We start from the raw sequence: 19,300 nt of genomic DNA on the forward strand, positions 1-19,300 counted from the left end.
TAATCCACCTAGTGTGCATTAGCATGCTAGTTGTTTTTATGCTCAGGCCTGAGAGTTGTGAAAAATGCTTCTGATCTCAAACCACTGTACCATTTAAAATGAACTAATTCTCCTTTTCACATTGTTAGAACAGTAAAAATCAGGTACCTCAACTTTAAATGCTAACATGTGCTGTAGGCTAAATGTGTTATAATGAACTAACCCAAACCTTATGGACTAAAAATGCGGTAAATGCTATGATAAACTGCTACAGAAACAACAGCTGTGACTTAGTTGGTATTAGTAACTGTAATACGTGTTGTAACACTAGCTACTGTTAGGAACTGTTTAATTCAGGTAATGATAATGATTCAGATTTCATCCCTACCGTTGCTCAATTACTACTTCTGCAGCCACAGTGGCACCTAATCTGTACCCACAGTCGACTACCACCAATCATGCAGCCAGGTAAACATAATACACTGGTGAGGTGGGAGTGTCTTGCCCAAGGGCACAATTGAGTTAAATTAGGGTAGTAATACATGTATTTGATTGATTTATGGACAACAGCAGTAAAAACTGGTTTGCGAAAGCTCCAAACTAATCAAGCAAAATCCCTCAAATATCTTCAAAACAATGAAACATTCTTCTCTTAAAAAAACAAAACAAAAAAACACTTGTGAAATAAATGAGAAGAGACTATGTTATTTAATGATGTACATAGTTTAATACTTTAATATTCTAAATATATTCACAGGAAATCATGATCAGGCCTCTACAGCAACTTTAACACAAGAACTCCTGAGTTTAATACAGCTTCTTCTTCTTAAATAAGCAACAACAGTAAAATAATCTTATATAAAGAGATTTATAATTAACATCACTTTCTTTTTATCAAAATAAATCTTTTTTAGGTTAAAAATGTCTTTAAAATGTTTGTCAGAACGACGTCTTCTTCTGCTCCTCTGGTGGACTTAGTGCTGCGTTTTCTTTGCAGTTTTTCTGACATCATTGTCCAAAAATGTCCAAAAAACATGTCCTTTTTGAAATCAACAAAAGAGTTTATTTCCACAGTGCTCCAGCCGAGGGTCCGTAAACAGGTCCCAAATGTGGTCCCAAACTGAGGTCCTTGGACTTTGGAAAATGTCCGTAGCATTGACTATAAACAGGAGTTGGCCCAAACACAAATATAGCAGTTAACTGAAGCTAATTGCTATGTTGTTCAACCACGGAGTTAGAAATATATGCACAACATTAGCATTTTGGAAATTAGCTGCAAACAAAAGGTGTACCATTGAATTTGGTCTGGTAAGCAACATCAGCTAAATAAATAATAGAAGTCTAGACATGCTTTCTTAAAAACAATCTAAAAAAAATATTTTCAAAATGTCATGAAGTTCATATGATCATTAAGAAACATGGTACTGCTATATAAGTGTGTCAACTCCTATTTACTATGTATTCCAAAGTAAGGCCTCTAGAAATGGAATCCAATAGTAAACGTTGCAGATTTCAGTTTATCTGAGCGTCGTTTTTGCCTGGATTCGATGAGGCATGTCGTGATAGCCCAAAAGGCATGGGTCCGTGGACAAGGCATCATGGGTAAAAACGGAGTCGTTATCGGAGGAACAGGAGCTGGAAGTGTCCTCACATGAAGGGGAGTACTGCTCAAAAGGTGTGGAGAGGTCCAAATACTGAGGACAGAGAAAGGAAAGTTTAATGAATAAGCAGTATATTCTATGACATGTCTTAATGTAAAATGTACTGATAAAGGGCTAGATGATATGATAAGAATCTTGATTGTGATCTAATTCATAACACAGACACATTTCCTCATCCACGTCTTGTATTGGTCATGATCTGAATGAGTGAGAAGTGGATTTAACCAAACAAATTGAAGTGTGAAACTAGCAAAAGTTACTTTACCTTAAAGGTAATATAAACATGTGTGTAAGATTTGTCATAAAACTAAACAAAAACAAAAAAAAGACAAGGATTACTTTGATATCTGGTTTAATATTTGGAATGTGAACTAGGAATAATAGTACGAAAAAGAGATGAATAGTACGAAAATTAGTTCAGGAATTCAGGTTGTTCAGAAAGTTCAGGAGTTCAGGAAGTTGCTGCTAGACATTTTTGAAAAAAATTGTCATATAAATCTAATTAAAATGTAAAAAGATGTTGTCTCTAGTTTAAATGAGTCTAACTAGTTTCAAGCCGTTATTATCCTGAAATGTGTTTTGCGTGGAGTGTTTGTGGTGTTGTATAAATTTTGCCTTTAAGCTTTCTCTATTTGGCCCCTGCATCTCCGCTCGCTAAAACCTTTTATTTGCTGGGGTTTATTAGCTCTCCTGTGCGATCTCATTTAAACTGTTTGGACATCTGTGCTGCACATTTACTCACAAACATATGTAGCCTTAGCACTTCTGACACTTCATGAATCAGTCCAAAAGATAACTAACAGTACATTCATTTGATATTTTTAATTCTGAAATCATTTGATCTAGAGTAGATTTTTCTTTCTCAGTTTGAGAAAATAAATATTAGCACTATGCCTACTGTAACTTTAAAAGCAGTGGATTTTATCAAACTGAAAAACTGTCTATTTAAAAAAAAATAAAAATACAATGATAACAGGAAGATGGTATATGTGCGTTCATATACACAAATCACGTAAAAATTTGCACTAAACTGGGGCTAAACAACAAACTAAACCTGGACTAGACAAGGACTAAACCAGGACTAGAACAGTACCAAACCAGGTGTACATCAGTGTGAAGTGTGAACGCACCCAGTCAATAAGACCATTATTTCCCTTTCTGCAGCTCGATTCAATGAGTGCTTCAAGTAGCTTAACTTGACAAAGAACTAACAAAATAAATAGAACAAATAAAATGCTAATATTACTGAAAACGTACCTCATCAGAAATAGACAGTAACGTCCGGTCGAGCTCTTCCACAAGTTGTTTGAAAGTTGGTCGTTGTGTTGGAACAGCGTGCCAACACTCACGCATCAACATGTATCTGCAAAACACAAGTCAGTTTAACACACTCTATGGATAAATGCTAAAAATAAGTATTAAAAAGTGTCTTTCAATTTGATGCTTACAGTTCGTGCGTGCAGTTTGACGGTTTGTCCATGCGATGTCCTTCTTTTAAGAGTTTGAAAAGTTCCTCCACGGGAATGCCGGGGTATGGTGATCCGCCCAGAGTGAATATCTCCCACATCAATACGCCAAAAGACCAGCTGAAATAATTCAAAACAATATATTATAAATCATAATTGGATTGAGAGAATTCAATCACAGAATTTTAAGGTTTGAAATAGAAACATACACGTCGCTTTGGTGAGTGTAGACCCGGTCGAATAATGCTTCAGGGGCCATCCATTTTACAGGCAAACGTCCCTATAGAAAACAACAACATACAGGTAGTTTTACATAATTGTTTTCTGTTGTTTGACATTTGTAATTTTGCTTTTTTTTTTTTGATAAATCTGAGAAAAAGAGCCAGAGGAGCAGAGCCAGAGGAGCAGAGCCAGAGGAGCAGAGCCAGAGGAGCAGAGCCAGAGGAGCAGAGCCAGAGGAGCAGAGCCAGAGGAGCAGAGCCAGAGGAGCAGAGCCAGAGGAGCAGAGACAGAGGAGCAGACAGGAGCCGAGCAAGAGGAGCACAGCTGGAAGAGGAATAGTGAATACAGTACACGCATATATTTTTGTACTTACATTGGTAGTTTTCTTGTAGTAGTCGATCTGATGAACTCCTCGGGCCAAACCAAAGTCCGCAATCTTCATAACATTATCTTCAGTCACCAAAACGTTTCTGGCTGCCAAATCTCTGTGAATGCACTGCATGAAAACAAAACTACATTAAAACTCGTACGTGATATTATTTTCCATATTTTGCTCATAAATTCTTTCGAACGGGAAGTCCAAAGTGTTCTGACCATATATGGCTTTACAACATCTATGAAAATACTTGTATGGACTGTGGTTCTGGCCCGACAGCCCTAAAATACAGCAATGGTCGGAAAGATTCACTACTTCAATTCTCCGAAAATGAAAAGTCAACAAAGCGAGGCGTTTCGAGAGACTTACTACATCTTTAAATAGAAACGTTAAACCAGTGGTAGAAGGGAGGGAGTCGGCCAGAGCTAACCCACACTGAAACGCATGGATGTCATTAAGTTTATTTTGGTTTTTGTTGGAAATAGACTTTGGGATTTGTGGCGTGGACCATAATGGAGGGTTCTGAGCTGAAGGGTGCATTCTTGGACAGAAAGGAGGCCCTCGAAATTTGAAGCTACACCCAAAGTTTAGTGTTTGCAACGCAATTTACGACTGCGAAGCTAAAATGGACAAAGAAGGCGCAGGCTGATTAAAACTGAAGGCGATGCATGCTGGGAAATGGGCGGAAATGTGCAGGAAGATGTCTGCTTGCAATGTAAAGACCAAGTTCACAATGTATTGGTTAGAATTTTGTTTATTTAAAGCTCCAATATGTAACTTCTCTAGTGTACTATTTACCACCTGCTTCTCTCTGTTAGATGATATTACATTGCCTGGAATGTTCCACAGAATGGCATTAAACTTACTTGTAATAAAGCAGCTCACAGTAAGAATGAATGGCTTTTTCAATGTAATTTATAGCATTAAAACATGCAATTGAATAAATGTGGCATAGTTGAGTCTAATGCCATACTGTGGAACATTCTAAGCAATGCCATAACACCAGAAAAGTTACATAGTGCATCTATAAAGTGGATTGTTGAACATTTTTTGTGTATCAATTAACAAGAATGCGTTAAACTTCACAATAAGGACGTTTGAGGTTTTAAAGATTTATGAGATAACCCCAAATTAAAATTCATTTGGAAGAACCAAAATGACACTTTTTTTGTACACTTGAATGAACTTCATTAAAACGAGCTCTGTTTCCGATGAAATATTACCTATCTCCCAAACTATTACTAGATTTTAGAGAAAGATCCGAGGAGAAGACATCTACTTTCAAAACTGCTTCGGTCACACACCCTTTTGGAGGCGAGGTACTCCATGCCGCGGGCCACTTGGTAGGCGCAGGAGAGAAGGTCTTTAAATGTGAGCTGCTCCTCTGGGACTTTGGTGATGTCAAAGGTGTAGTCCATGCCGGGTGGTCTCCTGGCTCTAAGGTACTCCCTGAGGCTGCCTTTGGATGCGTACTCCACCAGAACGTACAGGGGCCCTAAGCAGGGACAGAATGGTTATGTTCACTGATGAGCAAGGGACTTTTAAGAGAAGCGATTAATGTATTGTCTTCTGTTTACCCTCAGATTTATCCTCATGTTAAAACTTTGCTCTGGTCTCAGGGAGTTGTGAAAAGTACTTTTAAACTCATGAATGAATAATTAGCATGTTTGAAATAGATCATGTAAATCAGGGATAAGTTGGACCACTGCAAACCATTTAAAATGAACTATTTCTGTTTTTCACGTGTTAAGACAAAAAGTAAAAAAGTAAAAATCTAGTATAACTTCTAATTAAAATTTTCTACACAACGCATTTCATATTACTACTTTTAATACTATTTCTACATCTTACTTCAACTACTACTGCTCCAGCTATTACTACGTCATCTACTACGTCTGTTACTGATACTGCTACTTTTACAACTACATTTATTTTACTATACTTTTAAAATATATATTTTTTTTTTTAACTATAAATCAGTAAGTAAGACAATTCTTTCAATATAAAATGACTGATATAAAATTTAGATAAAACTTATAGTATTTTTTTTTATATTAATTTAAGAATATTTTGGAATTTTCAATAAAACTCACCATCCTGTGTGCAGACTCCCAACAAATTTATGATATTTTTATGTTTGTCCATGACTTTCATCAGCTCCATTTCTGAAATAAGGTCGGCTAAATCTTTATCAGTGGCGTCATCTGAAAAAACAAAGTGCATTTACATTACAATTAAAAATATTTCCCGTCTCGTCCAATAGATGCATTTTGAGATTGTATTTTGTTTTACCTTTGAGCATTTTGACAGCGACCGTAGTGGGCTTGTCAATCTGATCCTTGTTTAAACCGTAAGCCTCGGCCCGGACCACCTGACCAAAGCAGCCTTCTCCCAGCGGTTTACCCAGAGTCAAACTAGAAAGAGAAGAAAACACGAACGTTTAAAAATATCCAGGACGGAGACGGCAGCACGCGGCTATAATTTCAGCTTTTTTGGTGCTTTTGAAAACCGCGACAGACAGACCGAGACACGAACGCTGCTGTTTGTAAAGAGCCAAATAAAATGTAGAAGAACACCGGGTTGTATAGGATCGGATCAGAGTAAAAGTTCAAATAAGGATATAGTTTAATTAGGTTTGGACATTTGACATTTCACTATCAGAAAGTAATTATTATACTCTGCGGAAAGTTGAAGCCAATAGCAAATTTCATGAATTTCCTTTTATTTTTATGCCAAGTCTGCATAAGATTTATCATTATTTTTCAAGCTGAATGTAAAACATATTTGGGACTTGGTCAAAACAGTCAACATATCAAGACATCAAGATTATCCAGAATACTAGCACCATACTACTGAAAGACATGTCTAGCTTTTAGTGTTTTACAAAACTGTGAAATCCTCATCTTACATTCTGTCACGCTGTATTGAAATGTGGGGGACTTACTTTTCTCTTGTAAACTCCCACTCAGGATCATAGGGCAGTTCAAACTCCATAACTCCAGCCAACATTGGGGAACAACTGGAGGAGAGCCGCGCCACTCGCATCAAGGAGGCGCTAGACTTTCCAGATGAGTTGGAATCCACAGAATACTGCAAGAAGAACAAGATTAAATGAATGTTGTATTGGATCAATTCTAAAGGTACGATCAGAGCAGAACTAAACGTGGTATAATAAAACTCACCATAGACTCAACTTTAAATCAAACCAAGGACTAAACCAAGATTAAACCCAGTCGTTTTTGCATGTCTTTTAAGCACTATGGCAACCAAGGCCTAAACCAAACTGTGTCAAAATGTAAAATTATTTGTACATACCTGTCGGCGAAGAGGAAATTTGGAGAGTTTTTGGACAGGAAGTGCGTCGAAAGGCTCTCGTCTGGGGTGAACCTGCATTCGACACAGCACCACGATGATGACCGCCATGATCAGAGCCACGAACCCACAGGCGTAAATAATGATATCTGTGTATTTGGTCTCCATTGCCTCCATAGCGTTGGCTTCCTCCTCTGGGACAAAGAATTTTAAAGTTTAGATTATAACATGTTTAGATTTTATTTTTTGTGATTATTTAAGACATTTTTTGAATAGTTACCTGATAGAACAGTGAGCCATGCAGATTGGTGAGCAAAGCCAATGGAGTTTCCAGCTAAACAAGTGTACTCTCCAGCATCTTCTAGTGTTACCTTAGCAAGATGGAGGACCTCTACTTCAGACATGTTCAAGCTGCCAGTCTAAATAAAGAAGAAAAAAGCTAAACATTAATATGCAACGAATGATAAATAACTAATTAGAAATATTTCACTTAAAACAAGGACGAGAGAAAGCACTAAACTATTAGATCAACTAGTTCTAAACCAGGACCAATACTAAGTTAGAAGTGAACTATGCATGCAGTAAAATTGGGATCCAAAAGCAAGTCCAATCAAACTAGAATTTAACCAGGATTAAAAAGCTGAACCAGGACTATTCTTGCCTCAATTCCACTGTCTAACCTTGATAACTTGTACGTAGGGCATGCCATCTGGCCCGTATCGACTCCCGTTCTTGGAGATGTGTTTGAGCCATTGAATGTGGGGCTGGGCGTCGCTGTAGACCTTGCAGAAGAACTGAACATCTTGACCCACAATCGCGGTGGTGTTAGTGGGGAGACCTGCCTGGAGGATGGGCCTATGAGGGGAGCGCTCTGGAGGTGGAGAGAAAAGAAAAAAAAAAATACAACTTAGAAAGGGTTTAACTTAAGTTCAAAAGTTCAGGAGTGATCAGAGAGAAGAGGCATATGAGTTAAATGAGGTAGGGCTAAGGGGATTACACTGAGGAATGCATCAATAACTTGAAACAGGACTGAACCAGGGCTGGGAGAAAGTGCTAACCAGGACAACACCTGGGCCAAGCGAGACTAAACAAGGGCAAAATTATAATTAAACCAGGACAATACGAAAGCGTTGGTTACCCTTTTAAGGCTTAATAATAGCTGAACCAGGACCAAAGCAGAACTAAAACTGGATCTATTGTGTTGTGTATTGTGTTTGTGTTTTATGTGTTTTATTGTTGCTGCCTATCCAGGTCGTCATTGTAAATGAGAAGTTGTTCTCAATTGACCCACCCGGTTAAACATTGAATAAATAAATAAATAAATCTATTTGGTCTCAAAGCTAAACCAGGACTAAATAAGAACTAAGCTAGAGCCTTCTTTTCATAATTTAGCATTTAAACATAATATCCAAAAATTACCTATGTATTTATACAAAGACCATAGTTTAGTTTCTTACCTAGAACATCTAGGACATAGCTGTGTGTGATAGAACCATATTTGTTCTCAACCACACAGGTGTAGTTTCCCCGATCAGACGGAACCACGCTTTCCATCACCAAACTCCAATGCTGATGTCTTAGCTATAAATTTGAAACATAAATAGGAAAATTAGCACAAACTCCCACCTCAAATGATGCTACAAAGTTAATGTTTGCTCTATATTCTTACTTTGATTCCTCCAATGCGGTGCTCTCCCCGAAATTCTCGCCTGTTTTTAAGCCAGCGTATTGAGGGCATAGGGCTTCCCATGGCAGGGCATCTGAACTTAACAGTATTACCAGCAGGGACCGCATAGAGGCGCTTCTCCATCCGCTGTATGTGAGTCCAATAAGGGCCTGAATAAAGACACAGGGACAATGTTATAATGAGAAACTATTTATTTTGATTATTAACATGTTTGTGTACATTTTTCAAACCGTACCTCGTGAAATGTAAACCTGATCATTTTCAATCTCAGCCGAGGCATCGTCCAAACCGTTGTCTTCATCATCATCACCGGAGCCAAGAGCGTCTATGCAGAAAAAGTCAGAACTGAGTTAGAACTGAGAACTAAACCAGGTATAATTGGTGAACAATCTAGTACTAAATCAGGATTAATTCAATTATTTGATTTACATAGCAAATTTTAAAATAGGAGGATAAAACCAGTCTGAAAAAGCACAAAACCAAGCTAAATAAGGTCTAAAATCAAGACAGGACATAACAGACCATGCAAGAAGTAAACCAGAAGTAGTTACAGGACTAGGTTGGGCTGAAAAGGACTTAAACAGTATCAAAACAAAGTCTGAACCAAGTCCTTACCAGTGACAGTGATGGTGAAGTTCCTGAGAGGCGCTTTAGTTCCTCTGAGGACACACACGTAGACCCCAGAATCGTCGTAGGTCACGTCTGCGATCTCCATGGAGGTCCCTCTCATCTGGACCCGGGGCGTGGCTGAGACCCGCACTCCATCTTTGTACCAAGACACCGCCATCCCGGGACGAGAGCTCAGGTCACACCTCAGCTTCATCACGTTCCCTGGCTCCAGCAAGAGGTGTTCCGTGGTGTCCTCCAGCAAGTCCTCGAGAACATCTGAGGTGAGAACTGTACATTTAAAATACTACATCGATGGCTGTTTACATGGGGTTACTGATCTTGACAGCAAATAAGTTATATACGGACTACAGTGCCGTTTTAAAGCCTCCCAGAGAATCGGTGCAGTGTTGACTTGTTGTTGCACATAAACATTGAAGCTTTGACACAAATCAACCTACTTTATATATTATTTTTGCACCAAAGCTTTTCCCAAATTCTCCATTGAAAGGAACGGGATTCTCACATGAGGTCAATATGCCTAGTATGTATCTATCTCTTCCTACTAACCAACTTGACTCTAAGATATTTACTTACATAAATGCCATACTACTACAACTACTTTCACCCACAGAACTACTATTGCTTTAACCAAAACTGCACTGAATTTAGATTTTACAAAACTTTTTACCAACCTTGAGATGTTGACATGTCAGAGCTTGTCCGATCCAATGTTTTTGATGCAGTGGTACCTGAAACATCCATATATTAGTTAAAATCTAATTTATAAGAGATTATTCAAGGTATTTGATTAAGTTGTTTAGGAAATCTCATATTTACCTGGGATAACTTGAAGCCATGCCGACTCCATGGCCTGCACAGTCTGGCCCTGGTGGACACTTTGGGCCAAACAGATGTACTCTCCCCCATCTTCTGCTGTGATGTTTGTCAAATGGAGTGAGTAGGTTTTAGTGCCATTATTCTGTAAAGGCTAAACAAAGAATACAAAAAAAAAACATATGTTACGCATTTAAGAAGAAAAACACACCAAAAACGTCTCTAAGAATTATATTTGCTTTTTGTGTTGGAAAAGCCAAGGTAGAAGGTAATTAGCTAGGCAATTATGGTTAGACGTGTTAGATATTTAGCTGTGGCTTTTTTGTTTTGTGAAAAAAGAAATGAGCAAACCACAAGATTAACCATTAGAAATGTGAGCAAGGAGTCAACAAAGCTTCATTACTGAGAAAAGGTTAATAGCAGAAAAAACAAAAGTAAAAAGTAGTAAGAAAAGAGCAGTTTAACATGTAAAGAGTTAGTTAGAGTGTAGCTCTTGATAATTTTATGTTGGTTTTCTCACTGTCAAAGCCTGAAGATGGAAGCGTTGGCCCTGGTTCTCCTCTGAGCTGCTGCTGATCTCCGCTTTGAGCCACTGGACCTGCGTTTTGTCAGGTCGGTGCACCTTGCAGAGGAGCTTAGTCTGTCCCCCCACCACCGCACTGCTATTCTCTGGGAACCCAGGCAGGATCAGTGGCCTGGATACCCGCAAACCTGAAAAGTAAATGTGAGTTTAAACCTTTTTTTGCCAACTGGACTGCCAAAAGTAAAGAACAGTGGTATTTCATGTGCAGTTATTAGTGATGCTTAGGGGTGACAGTGGCTCAGCGGTTAGCGTGTTGGTCCCCCAACCCGAAGGCAGCCTCGCTTCCGTCAGTCTGCTCCAGGGCAGCTGTGGCTACAGTAGTAGCTTAGCATCACCAAGTGTGGAAAGGAATGAATAATGACTATAGTGTAGTGCTTTGAGAGGCTTTGAAAAAGCGCATTACAAGTGTAAGCCATTATTAGTTAATGACATTTATATTGTCCAATATTAAAGGTGCATTATGTAAGTTAAAGCCACACTATGTAACCTTGCAGTAAATCAATAACATCTCCATGGAAAAAAGTAAGAGGTCGACCCCCCAACCTGAAAAATGAATCTTTAAATTGAAATGGGATTTATAGCTTTTGTGGATTCTGGGCACTTAATATATAGTTTAAAAGATTCAACATTTGTGGATTTTTGATATTGTAAAAATAAGATCGACATCACCACATTCAGAACAAATCAACAGCCTACAGCTACACGCACGTAACAAATAATATATTGTCATATCAATAAAAGGAAAGATAATGATTATTTACAATCTGTAGTTGCATTGTTGTGTGTATTGTGTTTTGACTCCTTGTATTTACTCGAGCTGCTGAGTGAATTTGTCTGCAGTGGATGAGGAGCTGCTTGTAGCGACAGGCCGCGTGGGTGTCATTAGACATGTAATTATTTTCGGAGCACGCACAGATTTACGATCTCGGGAGACATGACAGGAAACGCCCGCACGACTCGTTGAAAACCATTTAATCACAACAGCCTTGAGAGAAGAGAGAGGTGCATTCTTTCCATAAAACACTCCAGAGGGATTTACCTAGAGCGAAAACTGCCCGCGGGTTTAGACCTGGTTCAGCTCTGCATTCTGTCAAAGCAATATTTGACTTAAAGCCAGGATAAATTCTGTCTTAATCCCGGGATAATCTTTGTTTGGTATTAGTAATTGGATAGGCTTTATGTGTTTGGTAATTTCATAATGGGGTGTATCATTGTTGTGGTCAGTTCTTTGTTAAGCATAAGTTAATTGTTATCTTAGAGTAAAGTTTAGGTCTTTTAGCAGTATGTTTTTTAGGTTAGATAAAACTCTGATGTAGACTTGGTTTGGTCCTGGTTTGGTTCTGGATTAGTTGCTGTATAGTCCAGGTAAGTAATCTAGTGACACAATTATTTTTGTTCTAATTTAGCCATGTAGGTTACACTTAAATGTATTTACTGTATACAAGTCTTAGTCCTGCTTTAGTCCTAGTTAAGTCCCTATTTTCACTCAATTTGCAGCACAGGTTTAGCCCCACTCCTCCTCACTCTCCTCCCCATTCACCTCACTTCAAAGTCGGGAGTTTTTCCTTGAAGCTGCCTCTCCTTTCTTTGATAACATTCATTCTTTTTTCTCCAGGGCTTTTCCATCAGCACTCCAAACAGTAGCACTGACTTTAAACCGGCTCCTCCAGACTTCAGATACCGAACTGGGGGGGGGGGGGGGGGCATTTGGGACAGACCGGAGACGGAGAAGACCAAGCCATGCGCCTCAGGGGAAGTATTATCTTGCTTTAAAATCAAATACCAATCTCCTTTAAATTCAACGCCCTCGAAGCAAAAAGTAATAATAGCTTTTTGGATGCTGTTTGTAGTGCTGTCAAGTTTGGATTAAGACCTTGTTTTGAACGAGTACCAACCAAACCAGGTCTAATTGAACATGATTAGATTTTGATTAAATAAGATATACAGATGTATTAGGAGCAAATTAGACATTGAACTTGGTCTGGACTAATCTAGATCCAAAAGTGAAAAGAACCAGGTCTGACTTAGGAGTAAAACTTGACCAATTCAAGCTTAACTAGACATGGACTGTAATATAGTGCCTTGCTAATGAACTTGCAGAGACTGGGGTACGCTGCCCTGGAATTGAACCCGCGGCAGAGTGTGAATTGTCACCCAAAGGCGAGAGGGCAAACAGAACACAAACCAAACAAAGGCTGCCCGGCCAACTACGGCAACTTTTCATTCTTCTATTTATAGGCCTGTTCTCGGGAGGAATCCACGTACTCAGCGGCTTCACAATTAACCTCTATGCAACAAAAGGTACAGGCATCTACTGTCCTACGTGGAGGTAGAAGACACGACCAAAGTAGACTAAATCAGGACTAAACCAGGTCTAAAACAAGAACTAAAGAGGGACTGAACAAGGACTAAGCAAGAACTAACCCAGGACTTAGTCAAGACTGAAACAGAATTGAACTAGGATAAAATCAGGACTAAACCAGGACTGCACTAGGACTAATCTAGAAACAAATAAGAACTAAACCAGGACACTGTCAAGACTGAATCAGGACTTAAATTGACTAAACTGGGAGTAGACTAGGATAAAGCAAGACCTAAACCAAGACTTAATCAGAACAGAAGTAGGACTAAGTAAATCAGGATTGAACCAAGACAAAGATCTGTGTGTGGACTAAACCAGGACTGCACAAAAAACAAATCTGGACATTACAAGGCTGATCGAACTAAGCCAGGGCTAAACCAGGACTAAACCAGGACTAAACCAAAACAACACCGGGATGAGACAAACTACATCAAGTAATCTAGAATAAATCAGGACTAAGACATGACAAACCACGCCAAAACCACGTCCAAATTCAAAGTAAAACCCTTTATCTCAATCAACCCAATATGATTTTGTATTGTGGTTTGTTGTTTTGTTTTTTTCCCCTCTCGCTCAGAAGTCATTACCACTGCGCGCTCTGTTCCCCTTTCACCGCAGCTCGAACCCAACAAATCGCCTTTTCACTAAACGAACACTGCAGGAAGCAATCACATAGAAAATTGCCCTGGAAAAACGGCTCATTTACACTAACTGCCCGTGCGCGTCTGTTCAACGAGCGTGCCCGTGAGGAGAGGAGCGTGCGTGTGGACCCCGGTGAATGGATGGCACTGTGGAGACCAGGGTCCAGCACTATCTGAGCTCTTTATCGGTGAGTTGTGCAGCATTAAGTGTCAGCATTTGTGTAAAAACATGCAGGGCTACTGTCTGTCGGGTTCTTGCGTGGTAACCCAAGACTTTTGAGGGAGATTTTTGGAGAAAGAAGTTTATCTTGTTCTAAAAGAATAGGACAAAGCAAGGCTAAAATCTATCTCAGAGTTATCTAAGTCCTGAAATTCAAATTGACCACAGCTGTCAAATGTAAAAAAAAGATAAAAAACCAAACAAACTTCCTGTTACTAATCTTTACAGGTGCCTGGAGAAGACAAACTGTGCACATTAAGAAGCATGTGTTCTGAGTTATCAGACCTTAAGCATAGTATTGTAATGAAAATTTTCACTAGAAATAAACAAAAATACACTTTTTCTTCAGTTTTGATATTAAAAATGTGAAAATTGTCTTTAGGTTTTTCGATAGATTCAAGTTTTAATCAGTCCTACCTTTGGTCTTGTGTTGGATTGTTTTGCAGGTCACAGAGGAAAACAGACAGGGAAGAAGGACCGTAACCAGAACTAAGACCAGTTTTAGTCCCGACATGGTTCCAGCAAAGTATTGACAGGATTCCCACCAAAGAACTACTGGACCAGGACTGGACCAAGGCTGGAGACCGCCTCAGAACCACAGTCTGGAAAAAGGCATCGGATAGACCTCGGAAAACCTACAATGGAAAAAGTAAGAGTTAAAGACATTCAATTTAGCAGCATTTAGCACCTGGAAACCTGGACTAGACCCAGACTAAACCAGAACTAGAACTGGACTAAATCTGGTCTACATCTGATCTGGACTCAAATGGAACCAAACCTGGACAAGTAAACAAGAAAACAAACCAGAAAAGACTCAAAGTTCAGCCTTAGTAACACTATGATGAACCAAGGCAGGCATTAAATTTATGTATTACCATGGAGACAAGCAGGAGATGTCACTAGGTCAAGTTACAGGTCTGATCTGTGGAGAGGCAGTACTGCTGACTATGACCTACTGTGCAACATTCCAGGCCAAGCAATAACATCTCCCTGGAGACAAGTAGATACTAGATCCGCCACTAGAAAAGTTATATAGTGCACCTTTAACTTAGACAGTGTAGTACCACCACAGCAAGATTAACTATTCAAAATGACATCTGAATTGTCATTTACGCTGGACTGTACTAGATGAATGAATATTTAAACACATTCGGAGATGTCGTGTCCAGCTCACCTGTTCCATACATACACAGGTTAATGTCCAATTCAAATGGAGCACAATGAGCCATGAATAATACGCATTAAGGGGATGGTTTGGACAGTGGGTTAGAATTGGACCAAAACACTCCACGGCTGCCTAGAAACACAACTCCTATTGGACCAATCAATTATGCTTCCACTATGTATGATAAAAATAATAATTGATTATTTTAAATGGCTTTTATAGTATTATATTATAGTCATTTTGAATTGACTGAAGCTATAGTGCTATATTGTTGACTATATTTAGCTAAACGTATGTATTTCTAACATTGTATTGTCCTTATTGTGCGTTCTGCAGATGTCAACACTTTGCCCAAGACTAATTCCCTCTAGGACAATAAAGTATATTTCATTTAATTTTAAAATCTAAGCATCAAATTTGAAATATCTTGGATTAATTTGCTGTCAGATGGTTAATAAAAATATAAAAAATCCCAACACATTATGAATTATTTCTGCATTTTATGTTATTGGATGAGAAAATTAAGTTTTTAACATTTTTTCAATGAAACGTTTCCTAGACCTAGAAAAGTGGTCCGATTGTATCTTGGGTTGAAACTAAGAGGCTTTATATTTTGTGTGCGTGTCTATTGGGGAGGTCTACCCTGGAAAAATCAACATGTGGCAAACGGCAGGCGCCAGGTCTGAGGCAGCAGTGCACTTTTAATGAACAACTCTCCAATGAATGAGCCCCATTCTCTCCCAATTAAAGCCTGGAAAGCTCCTATACCCAAACGGCACCCTCTCGCTCCTGCTAATTCTGCCAAAAATACTTAGCAGGGCAGAAGCAACAAGTTTTGAAAGGTTAAGATTGAAAGCTGACATTAATGGATACAAATAATTAGCTAACAGATTTAGTTTAAGCTTTTTGTATTTAGTTTTGCCATTAAAATTTTAGAACAATACGACATGGCGTTAAGTCGCACCAAACCAAGATAACACACAGTTAAGGAGACCTAATAGATGCTTTAAAATGGGACCAAAACCCAAGTCTAGACCAGGAACCAAACCAGAACTGAACATGTCTAAGAGAGGACTAAAAAAAGATTACAGTGTATAAGATTTGTGAGAATCAAAGCAGATCAAAAAACATTAAGACACAATTGGCTCTTTCAGCCTTATACCAGGACTAATCTAGAACCAAACCAGGACTAAATTCAGGACGACTCTGCAAGAAATACATGGCACTGTACCAAACCAAGCTGACAGACAAAATTGTTAATGAGACCCAATAGATGCTTTCAAATGGGTCAAAAAGCCAAGTCTAGACCAGGAACCAAACCAGAACTTAATGAATACAAGGGTTTGTATAAGATTTATGCAAGAATTAAATTAGCTGTTTGAGTCAATCTAGTGCCACCCACAACTAAACTAGAACTTGAGCAAATCTTCTATCCAGTATTTACCCATTTGCAGTCTCCACTTTTGCCTTAACAGCTTTCTTCTTATAGTTGTTAAGGTCTTGTGGGATTGTGGTCAGAGTCCAAATCCCAGCTGAAGTCCAATGTCTAACCTCCCAGTGTTTCCCAACCCGAGTCGGCTAACAATGTGGAATTGAAATGTAAAATCTGCCGTGGCGTGGTTGTTCTAGTTTACAATGCAAATGACAAGTCAATACATGGAGCAATCTTCTCCCCCCCTCCAAAAAGCCTCTCCCCCTCCTCCCTCCAGCCTCCCTCTGTGCAAACCAACCCATCTGCTTCACTAAATACCCAAACCTAATGCTGGGAATGTAATAATAAAGAGCTGAAGACTAATGTTTGGAGAACATTTTACAGTTTAACATTAAGTTATGTTTTAACGTCGCGTTTGCGGGAAATAGGCTGTCCCATTAGGGACGTGATTGGGGAGACATCTTAATCAGTTGTAAATATCCGAGAGACGCCAATGAATGAACCCTCACTGCGAAAGCCCAGCACTATCACTAACTCTGACTCTACCACTTCAGTCATGGGAAAACAAGCCTGTCTCAGAACACACAGTGGTTCCAAGTGTGAAAAACGCGTTTTGTTTTGGTTTAATCAGAGCCGGAGCTCCTGGGGAGCCGCAGCTGTCCCTACGCGTAGGTTCCCCCGCTCACCCACCTCGTCCCGGGGCTACTCCGCGTCCTCTCGCCTCGGTCTTAAACTCCACATTTGTCCCAAGTCGTATCCAAAAAACAGTCTTTATAGATTGTAAACCGTCTTTTATCCGAATAAAAAATATCTTTGTTCCTTTGAAAAGTATTATAAATCCATTCAAAACAAGCGATGGGACACAGGGTGCAAAGTCCAGGCACGAATTGCCCCAAAAACACTGCGGCGTCAACGTGATGAAAATGTCCAAAATGCGATACACATCCACTTTCTGCGCTCAGGGGGCAGAGACAGGTTCCGACAATTAGTTTAACTTGCTGTAGATCACCGTGCGTAACTTTTCAAACGCTGGTGTTCGTGCGTATTTACGCGGCACGTCCTCGCGGTGCTCGCTCTCAAACGGTCTGCTCCTGAGCTGCGCGAGGCTGCTGTGTAAATGGAGCTCGTGCAGCGGTAGAGAGAAGGTGGGGGTGAGAGGGAGAGAGAGTGAATGAATGACGCTGACGCTCACACTCAGAGGGCGCGCACGGAGACACGCACACGCTGCTGAAGTGCGGCTGCCGCGAGGACAACGGTCTGAACTGAACGAGAGGGAGAAAAGAGGCGCACGAGGAGCAGAGGGAGGGACAGAGAGACCCCCTTTTAGGGGACACTGTGGGCCTGTACGGTTTTAAAAGACTGCTTAGAACAGAGGTTTCAATTTTAGGATGCACTTTTTAGGTTAGATTATGATAGTTATGCAACATAACTCTTATACAGATTATGACACTTACACAACATAACTCCTCTACAGCGTGTAACATTCTGTTCTAAAGAGAAATATAAAATCAAATGTTAAAATAAGATATATTTTATTAATTTACTTCCAAATAATTGTGTTTGTATATCTTTCCTCAAGACCTAGGATTTTTTTGTTTACTTTAAAAAAAAAAAAATTATTAATTTTTTTTAAAAATTATTATTATTCCCCTAAAATTGGCATTATCATATAGTTATCATATCATATATAGTTTAAGTCAATAAAAACAATACCCATTTGGACCTTGAACAATAAGCACTCAAACTTTACATTAACATCTTTGTGTTAATTGTTATCAGATGACTTCAGAGATATTTCTTATCACTGTAAGTCTCCAAGCTACACCAGCGCCTCCATAAATAACCCTCCTTGGAAATCAAACCTTAGTATTTTTTCCCCTCCATGCTAATTCACTGTTTTCACAGTTAATTGTGGCAAGCGTAAACAGAGCATTAGGATGGTCCTGTAAAGCTGCCGGTCTCCACACCTCTGTCAATGAATGTGTACGACCCTTCCCTTTAATTACATCAATAAAACGTCATAATGAGGAAATCCCATTAGACCCCGCTCACTAACAAAACACAACTCCACTCATTTTGGCTGATCATAAATCTTCTTTCATCATTTTCAATAGGTAGGTGTTTATTGTGGGTAAATTGCCACTGGTGGTATTTTGTTTAACTTCCATAAACAAGTCAGTTTGATCAAAACCTGTTTGAAGAGCAGAATAACAGTGGCTGCAGTTACATGCACACCAAAATCTGATTATAATCTACTTTCTGGAACTTTAAGATTACTCAAATGACATGCAAACTGCAAAATCTTATGTGAGCAATCAGGGAGACCTCAGAAAGAATCCAGATGGTTTTGCTGTGTACATGTCATTTCCATTCTATAATTGATATAATAATATAGTAATTGATAATCCGATTTTGAATGTTCTAGTAACTACAGCCAATATTACCAATCTTAACATCTAATTGCAATTAAAAGTTTTACAATATAACTGCAAACTTAAACAATTGGCCTTATGGCTTTTTACTATATCATTTTTCAGCTCAGTTGGACAATAAAAGGAGATATAGCCAAAGGTTGATGCTGATAAAAATGTACTACTCCCTGACCAAAAAATAAAAACTATTCAGAAAAAAAAATATTAAGAGATTAAAATTTTTTGAAAAATGACAGTGATTGCACTGCACAAATGAGAAATAGTGGGATTTCACAATATTCTCCTGGCCAATAACATTTCAATACAGAAGTAGGCAGTT

At 39.0% G+C, this 19,300-nt stretch overlaps 1 protein-coding gene across 2 annotated transcripts; it reads right to left on the reverse strand.

The window, feature by feature from the left end:
- Positions 1 to 693: 693 nt before the first annotated feature.
- Positions 694 to 17,650, reverse strand: fgfr4 (fibroblast growth factor receptor 4). 2 transcript variants are annotated; one of them, XM_033978205.2, is made up of 21 exons: positions 17,240 to 17,650; positions 14,370 to 14,587; positions 10,667 to 10,857; positions 10,150 to 10,300; positions 10,005 to 10,061; positions 9,319 to 9,588; positions 8,939 to 9,028; positions 8,686 to 8,852; positions 8,474 to 8,597; positions 7,697 to 7,887; positions 7,297 to 7,435; positions 7,020 to 7,210; positions 6,649 to 6,794; positions 5,997 to 6,118; positions 5,798 to 5,908; positions 5,009 to 5,199; positions 3,702 to 3,824; positions 3,316 to 3,386; positions 3,089 to 3,226; positions 2,898 to 3,003; positions 694 to 1,673 (listed from the first exon to the last, which is right to left on the reverse strand). In XM_033978205.2, exons 2-21 carry the CDS (start codon positions 14,464 to 14,466, stop codon positions 1,497 to 1,499), a joined length of 2,853 nt encoding a protein of 950 aa, XP_033834096.1. In that variant the 5' UTR covers positions 14,467 to 14,587; positions 17,240 to 17,650; the 3' UTR covers positions 694 to 1,496. The 2 variants fall into 2 exon arrangements, with proteins under 2 accessions (XP_033834096.1, XP_055082398.1); XM_055226423.1 differs by lacking the exon at positions 17,240 to 17,650 and adding an exon at positions 16,562 to 16,710 and having other exon boundaries at positions 700 to 1,673.
- Between the last annotated feature and the right edge of the window lie 1,650 nt (positions 17,651 to 19,300).

The sequence above is a fragment of the Periophthalmus magnuspinnatus genome, chromosome 14 (assembly GCF_009829125.3).
Source record: "Periophthalmus magnuspinnatus isolate fPerMag1 chromosome 14, fPerMag1.2.pri, whole genome shotgun sequence".
Lineage (NCBI taxonomy): Eukaryota > Metazoa > Chordata > Actinopteri > Gobiiformes > Gobiidae > Periophthalmus > Periophthalmus magnuspinnatus.